The sequence below is a fragment of the Tachyglossus aculeatus genome, chromosome X3 (genome assembly GCF_015852505.1).
Source record: "Tachyglossus aculeatus isolate mTacAcu1 chromosome X3, mTacAcu1.pri, whole genome shotgun sequence".
NCBI classification, from domain to species: domain Eukaryota; kingdom Metazoa; phylum Chordata; class Mammalia; order Monotremata; family Tachyglossidae; genus Tachyglossus; species Tachyglossus aculeatus.
This window is the reverse complement of record NC_052099.1, coordinates 32,355,005-32,367,391: the sequence shown is the minus strand read 5'-3', so window position 1 is coordinate 32,367,391 and position 12,387 is coordinate 32,355,005. Positions and strand designations below refer to the sequence as shown.

Genomic DNA, 12,387 nt, shown 5'->3' with positions numbered 1-12,387 from the left:
TAGCCAGGCCGGCAGTTCTATAGACCCGATGAGAATGGGCCACATTTACCAGCAAAATGGGTTTGTTTGGGCCAATTAATCCAGAAAATCTTGGCCTGAGAGTCCCATCTTCTTCTGGATCACATGGCTTAAGGAAGCAGCATGGCGTAGTGGACAGAGCACAGGCCTGCTGTGCCACTTGTCTGCTGTGTGACCTTGAGCAAGTCATTTCACTTCTCTGGGCCTCAGTTACCTCCCCTATAAAATAATAATAATAATAATAATGGCATTTATTAAGTGCTTACTATGTGCAAAGCACTGGTCTAAGAGCTGGGGAGGTTACAAGGTGATCAGGTTGTCCCTTGTGGGGCTCACAGTCTTAATCCCCATTTTACAGATGAGGGAACTGAGGCACAGAGAAGTTAAGTGGCTTGCCCAAAGTCACACAGCTGACGAGTGGCGGAGCCAGGATTTGAACCCATGACCTCGGATTACAAAGCCCAGGCTCTTTCCGCTGAGCCACGCTGCTTCTCTGGGGATTGAGATGGTGAGCTTCATGTGGGACAGGGACTGCCTCCAACTGGATTTGCCTGTATTCATTCCTTCAATCGTATTTATTGAGCGCTTACGGTGTGCAAAGCACTGTACTAAGCGCTTAGGAAGTACAAGTCGGCAACATATGGAGACGGTCCCTACCCGACAACGGGCTCACAGTCTTGAAGGGGGAGACAGACAACGAAACAAAACCTGTAGCCTGTATCCACTCCAGCGCTTAGTACAGTGCCTGGCACATAGTAAGTACTTAACAAATGCCATAGTTATTAATTATTATTATTATTATATCTTGTAGCTCCTTGGAATGTTAAGACCTGCAAGGAATTTCTCCCTCTTTGCTATATCCTCCCTACACCACATCCCTCCTCTCTTCAAAGCCCTTCTAGAAGCCTCCTCCTCCGGGAGGTATTCCCCAATTAGTCAGTCATATTTATTGAGTTCTTACTGTGTGCAGAGCACTGCACTAAGCACTCGGGAGAGGACGACACGACAGTAAACAGACACATTCCTTGCCCACAATGAGCCTACAGTCTAGAGGGGGGGATAGTCGTTAATATAAATAAATAAATCACAAATATGGACAGCAGTGCAGTAGTAACTCCCCCATCCCAGCCACCAATTTCTATGTTTCTTATTTATCTTCTCTCTCACAACTCCTTTAACTATTGTCAATCAATCAATCGTATTTATTGAGCGCTTACTGTGCGCAGAGCACTGTACTAAACGCTTGGGAAGTACAAGTTAACTGTCAATTCCATCTTTTGCCTTTATCGATTTCCTTATTTCTTTGCGAGTCCTTTAACCAAACTATGATTCTTATTTATCTTCCCCCTCACAACTCCTTTAACTGTCGTCAACTCCCTCTTCTGCCTTTACCCACCTCCTTATTTCTTTGTGAGCTCTTTAACCAGCTATGATTCTTATTTACACCCTCTCACATTCCTTTAATTATGGTCAGTTCACTAATTGTCACTTGGCCCTCCCCATTAAAACCCTAAACTCCTCAAAGGGAAGGCCCCACATCTTTTCCTTTTTCTGGGTATCTCCCCCCAGCCAAGTTTTCAGTTTTCTACAGGCGACAAGCGCTCAATCAGTGCAGTGGAAGATGATGTTGACATTTTCAAAATATTGAAGAGCAGGAAGTGGGGTGGATGTTTGTGTGCAACTACGTTTTAAGGAACCAATTTACTCCGCCACAGGGACGATAATGGCGGTATTTGTTGAGCGCCTACTATGAGCCACGTATTACATTCTGGGGTAGATCTGAGATACCGTGGGTCGGACACAATCTCTTTCCCTCTTTGATTTTGGTCTAAGGAGGAGGAAGAACAGGTTTCTCGCCTCTCTTTTACGGAGAAAGAAATTGAGACACGGAGAAGGTCACGCAGTGGGCGAAAGGCAGAACCAGGATTAGAACCCAGATCCTCAGGCTTCCAGGTTTGTGCTCTTTCCATCAGGCTACGCTGCTTCACAGTGACAATACAACTTCTATCAACTCCCTCTTTTCAGAGCTCTTCCTTCTTCATCTATAAAATGGGAATTAAATACGTGTTCTCATAATAATAGCGATGGTATTTGTTAAGCGCTCTATGCGCCAAGCACTGTTCTAAGTTCCGGGGGAGATACACGGTAATCAGGTTGTCCCACGTGGGGCTCACAGTCTTCCCATTTTACAGATGAGGTGACTGAGGCACAGAAAAGTTAAGCGACTTGCTCGAGGTCACCTGGTAGACGTGGCGGGGCGGGATTAGAACCCAGGTCCTTCTGTTTCCCCCGGGGCACACGCTTTATTCACTAGGCCACACTGCTTCGCTAGGAACTGCGTTTTTTAGAAAAGATCCCTCACTGGAAAACCAAGCCTACATGGGCCTCAGTGGGCCCTGATTTAAATGGGCCAACCCCTGTTGCTTTACTTTAATCCACTGATCAAAACAGTCTTAAATAATAGCTAAAAAATATCCAAATTATTCAGTGGATGAAATCAGGCTACTCTTCAGAGGGAAGGAAGACTATTTCGACAGTCAAGGTGACGAATGATTGTCCACTGTTGGGTAGGGACTGTCTCTGTATGTTGCCAATTTGTACTTCCCAAGCGCTTAGTACACTGCACACAGTAAGCGCTCAATAAATACGACTGATGATGATGATTTTGAATGAGAGGAACGGGCTACCCAGGGCGGTTGGCAAGTCTCTCTCTAATCCTGGAGTTATTTCAGGAAAGAATTGATACCTCTTGGCCTGGAAGGGTTAATCATGCATTCATTCATTCATTCAATCATTTATTGAGCGCTTACTGTGCGCAGAGCACTGTACTAAGCGATTGGAAAATACACTTCGGCAACAGATAGAGACGGTCCCTACCCAACAAGGGGCTCACAGTCTAGAAGGGGAGACAGAGAACGAAACAAAACAAGTAGGTGAAAAGTTTGGGCTCGTCTGGGATTTGAACCCGGGACCTATCACACCCTAAACATCACACCCTACACCAACCGGCCAAGTCCCTGCCTGCTGTGGGTTGGAAAACAACTTATTCCTCCTTATATCCAGTGAGATCAATCGATAGCATTTAATGACCTCACGGCTCAGTGGAAAGAGCCCGGGCTTTGGAGTCAGAGGTCATGGGTTCAAATCCCGGCTCCGCCACTTGTCAGTTGTGTTACTCTGGGCAAGTCACTTCACTTCTCTGGGCCTCAGTGACCTCATCTGGAAAACGGGGATGAAGACTGTGAGCCCCCCTTGGGATAACCTGATCACCTTGTAACCTCCCCAGCGCTTAGAACAGTGCTTTGCACCTAGTAAGCGCTTAATAAATGCCATTATTATTATTATTGTTGCCTCATCAATAGCATTTAGTGAGCTCCCATTTTTTTGTTTTTAGGGTATTTGTTAAGTGCTTACTATGTGCCAGGCACTGTGTTATTCATTCATACGATTGACTGATTGATTGATTCATTCATTCATTCATTCAATCGTATTTACTGAGCGCTTACTGTGTGCACAGCACTGTACTAAGCGCTTGGATTCATTCATTCATTCATTCATTCATTCAATCGTATTTATTGAGCGCTTACTGTGTGCACAGCACTGTACTAAGCGCTTGGGAAGTACAAGTTGGCAACATCTAGAGATGGTCTCTAAGCACTGGGGTAGTTATAAGCTCATCAGGCTGGATGCAGTCCCTGTCCCACATGGGGCTTACAGTCTTAATCCCCATTTTACAGATGAGGGAACTGAGGAACGGAGAAGAGAAGTGATTTGCCCAAGTTCACGCAACGGGCAAGCGGCGGAGCGGGGATTAGAACCCATGGCCTTCTGACTCTCAGGCTCGTGGTCTAACCACTAGGCCATGCGACTGCATGCCGTGCACTGTATTGAGCACTCGGGAGAGGAAAATAGTGGTAAAAGCCACAAGTCCCGTGCTTTCGAGCTCTCTGGTCCTGGGTGATTTGATCCCACCCAACGGTTCCTCCTTCTTTTTTGCCACCTTGGAGTTTCCAGACCCTTATAATAACAATGGCATTTATTAAGCGCTTACTATGTGCAAAGCCCTGTTCTAAGTGCTGGGGAGGTTCCAAGGTGATCAGGTTGTCCTCCGGGGGCTCCCAGTCTTCATCCCCATTTTACAGATGAGGGAACTGAAGCACAGAGAAGTGAAGTGACTTGCCCAAAGCCACACAGCTGATAATTGGCGGGGCCAGGATTTGAACCCACGACTCTTCTGTAAGCAAGGCCAACAATTCCTCCAGGAGCCACCCGGCGAAGAGCCGTCAAACGCAGAAACGAGAAGCAGCGTGGCTCAGTGGAAAGAGCCCGGGCTTGGGAGTCAGAGGTCGTGGGTTCTAATCCCGGCCCCGCCGCTCATCAGCTGTGACCTTGGGCAGGTCGCTTCACTTCTCTGGGCCTCAGTGACCTCATCTGTAAAGTGGGGGTGAAGGTTGTGAGCCCTACGTGGGACAACCTGATTACCTTGGATCTTCCCCAGTGCTTAGAAAAGTGCTTGGCACATAGTAAGCGCTTTACAAATACCAACATTATTATTAATAAAAGTTAAAGATTGCCTCTTGATTACCTTGAATCTCCCCCAGCGCTTAGAAAAGTGCTTGGCACATTGTAAGCGCTTTACAAATACCAACATTATTAACATTATTATTAATAAAAGTTAAAGATCGCCTCTTGATTACCTTGAATCTCCCCCAGTGCTTAGAAAAGTGCTTGGCACATAGTAAGTGCTTTACAAATACCAACATCATTAAAATTATTATTAATAAAAGTTAAAGATCGCCTCCTGATTACCTTGGACCTCCCCCAGTGCTTAGAAAAGTGCTTGGCACATAGTAAGCGCTTTACAAATACCAACATTATTAACATTATTATTAATAAAAGTTAAAGATCGCCTCTTGATTACCTTGAATCTCCCCCAGTGCTTAGAAAAGTGCTTGGCACATAGTAAGCGCTTTACAAATACCAACATTATTAACATTATTATTAATAAAAGTTAAAGATCGCCTCCTGATTACCTTGGACCTCCCCCAGCGCTTAGAAAAGTGCTTGGCACATAGTAAGCGCTTTACAAATACCAACATTATTAACATTATTATTAATAAAAGTTAAAGATCGCCTCCTGATTACCTTGGATCTCCCCCAGCGCTTAGAAACGTGCTCAGCACATAGTAAGCGCTTTACAAATACCAACATCATTAACATTATTATTAATAAAAGTTAAAGATCGCCTCCTGATTACCTTGGACCTCCCCCAGCGCTTAGAAAAGTGCTTGGCACATCGTAAGCGCTTTACAAATACCAACATTATTAACATTATTATTAATAAAAGTTAAAGATCGCCTCCTGATTACCTTGGATCTCCCCCAGCGCTTAGAAACGTGCTTGGCACATAGTAAGCGCTTTACAAATACCAACATCGTTAACATTATTATTAATAAAAGTTAAAGATCGCCTCCTGATTACCTTGGACCTCCCCCAGTGCTTAGAAAAGTGCTTGGCACATAGTAAGTGCTTTACAAATACCAACATTATTAAAATTATTATTAATAAAAGTTAAAGATCGCCTCCTGATTACCTTGGACCTCCCCCAGGGCTTAGAAAAGTGCTTGGCACATAGTAAGCGCTTTACAAATACCAACATCATTAACATTATTATTAATAAAAGTTAAAGATCGCCTCCTGATTACCTTGAATCTCCCCCAGTGCTTAGAAAAGTGCTTGGCACATCGTAAGCGCTTTACAAATACCAACATTATTAAAATTATTATTAATAAAAGTTAAAGATCGCCTCCTGATTACCTTGGACCTCCCCCAGGGCTTAGAAAAGTGCTTGGCACATAGTAAGCACTTTACAAATACCAACATTATTAACATTATTATTAATACAAGTTAAAGATCGCCTCCTGATTACCTTGGACCTCCTCCAGCGCTTAGAAACGTGCTTGGCACATTGTAAGCGCTTTACAAATACCAACATTATTAACATTATTATTAATAAAAGTTAAAGATCGCCTCCTGATTACCTTGGATCTCCCCCAGCGCTTAGAAAAGTGCTTGGCACATTGTAAGCGCTTTACAAATACCAACATTATTAACATTATTATTAATAAAAGTTAAAGATCGCCTCTTGATTACCTTGAATCTCCCCCAGTGCTTAGAAAAGTGCTTGGCACATAGTAAGCGCTTTACAAATACCAACATTATTAACATTATTATTAATAAAAGTTAAAGATCGCCTCTTGATTACCTTGAATCTCCCCCAGTGCTTAGAAAAGTGCTTGGCACATCGTAAGCGCTTTACAAATACCAACATTATTAACATTATTATTAATAAAAGTTAAAGATCGCCTCCTGATTACCTTGGACCTCCCCCAGCGCTTAGAAAAGTGCTTGGCACAGAGTAAGCGCTTTACAAATACCAACATTATTAACATTATTATTAATAAAAGTTAAAGATCGCCTCCTGAACAGCTCTTTGGAGGCCAGGGTGTTTTCAATCAATCATTCCATCTGTGGTGTTTATTGAGCGCCTACTGAGCACTTACTAATTCCCTCATCTGGAAAATGAGGATGAACTCTGAAAGCCCTCTGTGGGACATGGACCGTCTCCAACCTGATTAGCTTGTACTTACCTCAGCGCTTAGTACAGTGTCCGGCACATGGTAAACGCTTAACAAATACAATTTAGTAAGGGCTTGGGAGAGCCCTGATTAACTTGTAATCTACCCCAGTGCTTAGAACCACAACAATAATAATAATAATGGCACTTGTTAAGCGTTTACTACGGGCCAAGCACTGTTCTAAGCGCTGGGGGCGGATACAAGGTAATCAGGTTGTCCCACGTGGGGCTCACAGTCTTCATCCCCATTTAACAGGGGAGGTAACTGAGGCACAGAGAAATTAAGTGACTTGCCCAAAGTCACACAGCTGATAAGGGGCAGAGCCGGGATTAGAACCCACGACCTCTGACTTGATGGTATTTGTTAAGCGCTTACTATGTACCGAGTACTGTTCTAAGTGCTGAACAGTGCTTGGCACACAGTATGCGCTTAGCAAGCATCGTAATTATTAATTATTATTACAACAGAGTTGGTAGACATGTTCTCTACCCACGACGAGTTTACAGTCTACAAGGGGAGGCAGACATTAATATATATATATATGTATATATATATATATATATATATTATATATATACACAAACATCATTGTAAACAGAGAATGCATTCTCCCAAACGCTTAGTACAGTGCTCTGCAGGCAGTAAGTGCTCAATAAACACAATTAAACTGACAGATATATAATTTATAATATATCATTCCAATTGAAAGATGATCCGGAGAAAATTCTAGGCCCCCCAAAGGAGCAGAGCTCCCATGGAACAATGCGGGAAGTCAATTAACTGACTGATGTATCACTTATATTATTCATCAATCGTATTTATTGAGCGCTTACTGTGTGCAGAGCACTGTACTAAGCGCTTATGTTAGTCCAACTGAAAGATGATCCATAGAAAATTCACGGCCCCCAAAAGTAGCAGAGCTCTCATGGAACAATGTGGGAAGCCAGTTAACTGACTGATGTTTCACTTATAATATATTATTCCAACTGAAAGATGATCCGGAGAAAATTCAAGGCCCCCAAAAGTAGCAGAGCTCTCATGGAACAATGGGGGAAGCCAATTAACTGACTGATATATAACATAATATATTAGTCCAACTGGAAGATGATCTGGAGAAAATTCTAGGCCCCCAAAAGGAGCAGAGCTCCTATGGAACAATAGGGGAAGCCAATTAACTGACTGACGTATCACTTATAATATATTATTCCAACTGAAAGATGATCCGGAGAAAATTCTAGGCCCCCAAAGGGAGCAGAGCTCCCATGGAACAATGGGGGAAGCCAATTAACTGACTGATATATAACTTATAATATATTAGTCCAACTGGAAGATGATCTGGAGAAAATTCTAGGCCCCCAAAAGGAGCAGAGCTCCTATGGAACAATAGGGGAAGCCAATTAACTGACTGATATATCACTTATAATATATTATTCCAACTGAAAGATGATCCGGAGAAAATTCTAAGCCCCCCAAAGGAGCAGAGCTCCTATGGAACAATGGGGGAAGCCAATTAACTGACTGATGTATCACTTATAATATATTATTCCAACTGAAAAATGATCTGGAGAAAATTCAAGGCCCCCAAAAGGAGCAGAGCTCCTATGGAACAATGGGGGAAGCCAATTAACCGACTGATGTATAACTGATAATATATTAGTCCAACTGAAAGATGATCTGGAGAAAATTCAAGGCCCCCAAAAGGAGCAGAGCTCCTATGGAACAATGGGGGAAGCCAATTAACTGACTGATGTATCACTTATAATATATTATTCCAACCAAAAGATGATCTGGAGAAAATTCTAGGCCCCCAAAAGGAGCAGAGCTCCTATGAAACAATGTGGGAAGCCAATTAACTGACTGCCGTATCACTTATAATATATTATTCCAACTGAAAGATGATCTGGAGAAAATTCTAGGCCCCCAAAGGGAGCAGAGCTCTCATGGAACAATGGGGGAAGCCAATTAACTGACTGATATATAACTTATAATATATTAGTCCAACTGGAAGATGATCTGGAGAAAATTCTAGGCCCCCAAAAGGAGCAGAGCTCCTATGGAACAATGGGGGAAGCCAATTAACTGACTGATATATAACTGATAATATATTAGTCCAACTGAAAGATGATCTGGAGAAAATTCTAGGCCCCCCAAAAGGAGCAGAGCTCCTATGGAACAATAGGGGAAGCCAATTAACTGACTGATGTATAACATATTAGTCTAAATGCAAGCTGAGCCGGAGAAAATTCACATTTCAAAGAATTCAAAGAATTTCAAAATTCGAAAAAAATTCACTGTGAGCCCCACATGGGACAACCCGATTACCTTGCAACCTCTCCAGCGCTTAGAACAGTGCTTAGGAGCAGAGCTCCCACGGAACAATGGAGGAAGCCAATTAACTGACTGATGTATAACATATTAGTCTAAATGCAAGATGAGCTGGAGAAAATTCACATTTCAAAGAATTCAGAGAATTTCAAAGTTCGAAGAAAATTTACTGTGAGCCCCACATGGGACAACCCGATTACCTTGTAACCTTTCCAGCGCTTAGAACAGTGCTTAGGAGCAGAGCTCCCATGGAACAGTGGGGGAAGCCAATTAACTGACTGATGTATAACATATTAGTCTAAATGCAAGCTGAGCCGGAGAAAATTCACATTTCAAAGAATTCAGAGAATTTCAAAGTTCGAAGAAAATTCACTGTGAGCCCCACATGGGACAACCCGATTACCTTGTAACCTCTCCAGCGCTCAGAACAGTGCTTAGGAGCAGAGCTCCCATGGAACAATGGGGGAAGCCAATTAACTGACTGATGTATAACATATTAGTCTAAATGCAAGATGAGCCGGAGAAAATTCACATTTCAAAGAATTCAGAGAATTTCAAAGTTCGAAGAAAATTCACTGTGAGCCCCACATGGGACAACCTGATTACCTCTCCAGCGCTTAGAACAGTGCTTTGCACATCTTAAGCGCTTAATAAATGCCATCATCATCATTATTATCATTATTATTAAAATTCAAAGCCCCCCTAAGGGGCAATGGGGGAAACTGTCGCTTACCTGGTCCCAAAAAGCACAGCAGCACTGAAAGTAGCGGTGGAAAATACCCAGGGGTTTGGAGTAATCGAGCGGCCTGCCGAAGTAGCAGCTCGAGGACCGACTCCTCGGAGAACAGCAGACGTCCAAACAGTAGCTGTCGGCCGAGCCCATCCCCCTACGCGCCCATCCGCGTCCCCGGAGACGGCCACCTTTATCGGAGACGCGGACACCCCCTCTCCCCCGACCCCCGTTGCCGGACGGCCCGGCCGGAGAGCCCTCGCCCACGGGGTCTCGTTTCGGGGGAGGCTTTGAAAAGCGCGTCCGCTCAGGCAACGCGAATAATTGTTTCCTCTGGTTCCTCTTGCAGGCTCGAAATGAAAAGTTCTCAGTTCAGAAGTTGAAAGGAGAGGAAACCACAAAGGGGAAGGAGACATTTTTATCAACTGCCTCGCGGGCAGGAGGAACCCGATGGTCCTAAGAGGGGGAGTTGTTGATGTTAGCTGACTAGGCCGAGAGGAATCAGGCCTGAAAAATGGTTCATCGGGTGCGCAAGAACCTTTTCGCCCGACAACGGCACGGCCGCATTTCGCCCCGACCTCCGGCGCTTCCCTCCGCACCTCGTTTTCCAACAGAGCTCTTCCCGAAATGTATTTCCTTTCTCTTTTTCCTTCCTTTTCAAGCGGTGAACCGTACCGGGGAAATAAGCCTTGATCTATAAAACCCGGGCAGCGGGCCCCACGAGAGTTAGGCGCCGGGCTTCACGGAAGCCAAATAGGCCCTGCCTCTCTTTTGGGTTGCTTGCGGTCTTGATTTCCTCCGGGATCATCATCATCATCATCAATCGTATCTATTGAGCGCTTACTATGTGCAGAGCACTGTGCTAAGCGCTTGGGAAGTACAGATTGGCAACACGTAGAGACAGTCCCTACCCAACAGTGGGCTCACAGGCTAAAAGGGGGAGACGGAGAACAAAACCAAACATACCGACAAAATAAAATAAATAGGATAGATATGTACAAGTAAAATAAATAAATAGAGTAATAAATATGTACATACATACATACATACATACATACATGATGAAATACAGAGACCTATTTCTTGCCGCGGATTTGAGGAGCGTGTCTCCTTTTTTCCCAGACCGGAGCGGCCGGGAGGAACCGGAATTTATTTCCCCCGGGCCACCTTTTCTCAAAAACGTGGGCCCGACTGGACTCCTTCCAGGCGGGAACGACACTTCTAGGAGGGGCTGATTGCTTCCGTGCAGCCGCCCAAAAAGCGGCCTGTCACTCAATCGAACAGTGGTATTTATTGAGCGCCTACCGTGCGCTTGGAACTCGAGTTCAGTGCAGTTGAGTAGGTAGACATGATTCCCGCCCGCCGTAGAGTTAGTAGGGCATGATCCCTGCCCTCCGAGAGCTCAGAGCAAAGGCCCGGGAGCCGGAAGGTCCTGGGTTCTAATCCCGCCTAGGCCACTTATCTGCTGTGTGACTTCGGGCTAGTCATGAGAAGCAGCGTGGCTCAGTGGAAAAGAGCCCGGAGTCAGAGGTCATGGGTTCAAATCCCGGCTCCTCCAATTGTCAGCTGCGTGACTTTGGGCAAGTCACTTTCTCTGGGCCTCAGTTACCTCATCTGTAAAATGGGGGTGAAGACTGTGAGCCCCCTGTGGGATCACCTGATCACCTTGTAACCTCCCCAGCGCTTGGAACAGTGCTTTGCACTTAATAAATGCCATTATCATTATTATTATTATTATTCTCTGTGCCTCAGTTGCCTCATCTGTAAAATGGGGATTGAGATAGTAAGCCCCATGTGGGACAGGGACTGTGTCCAACCCACGTTGCTTGTGTCCAGCGCTTAGAACAGGCTTTGCACATAGTAAGTGCTTAATAAATGCCATCATCATCATCATTATTATTATTATTCTCTGTGCCTCAGTTACCTCATCTGTAAAATGGGGATTGAGATAGTAAGCCCCACATGGGACAGGGACTGCGTCCAACCCAAGTTGCTTGTGTCCACCCCAGCGCTTAGAACAGGCTTTGCACAGAGTAAGTGCTTAATAAATGCCATCATCATTATTTTATTCTCTGTGCCTCAGTTACCTCATCTGTAAAATGGGGATTGAGATAGTAAGCCCCACGTGGGACAGGGACTGTGTCCAACCCACGTTGCTTGTGTCCAGCGCTTAGAACAGGCTTTGCATATAGTAAGCGCTTAATAAATGCCATCATCATTATTATTAGTCTCTGTGCCTCAGTCACCTCATCTGTAAAATGGGGATTGAGATAGTAAGCCCCACGTGGGACAGGGACTGCATCCAACCCAGGTTGCTTGTGTCCACCCCAGCGCTTAGAACAGGCTTTGCATATAGTAAGCGCTTAATAAATGCCATCATCATTATTATTAGTCTCTGTGCCTCAGTCACCTCATCTGTAAAATGGGGATTGAGATAGTAAGCCCCACGTGGGACAAGGACTGCGTCCAACCCAAGTTGCGTGTGTCCACCCCAGCGCTTAGAACAGGCTTTGCGCAGAGTAAGCGCTTAATAAATGCCATCATCATCATTATTATTATTCTCTGTGCCTCAGTTGCCTCATCTGTAAAATGGGGATTGAGATAGTAAGCCCCACGTGGGACAAGGACTGCGTCCAACCCAAGTTGCGTGTGTCCACCCCAGCGCTTAGAACAGGC

At 44.6% G+C, this 12,387-nt stretch overlaps 1 protein-coding gene across 1 annotated transcript in view; it reads right to left on the bottom strand.

Moving 5' to 3' along the window:
- LOC119948895 (palmitoyltransferase ZDHHC1-like) overlaps positions 1 to 10,127 on the bottom strand; it is a 67,968-nt gene extending 57,841 nt beyond the window's left edge. The window contains 2 exon segments of the mRNA XM_038770430.1: positions 9,715 to 10,005; positions 10,008 to 10,127. Of these exon segments, the coding sequence (XP_038626358.1) occupies positions 9,715 to 10,005; positions 10,008 to 10,127 (411 nt within the window).
- Positions 10,128 to 12,387: the final 2,260 nt, after the last annotated feature.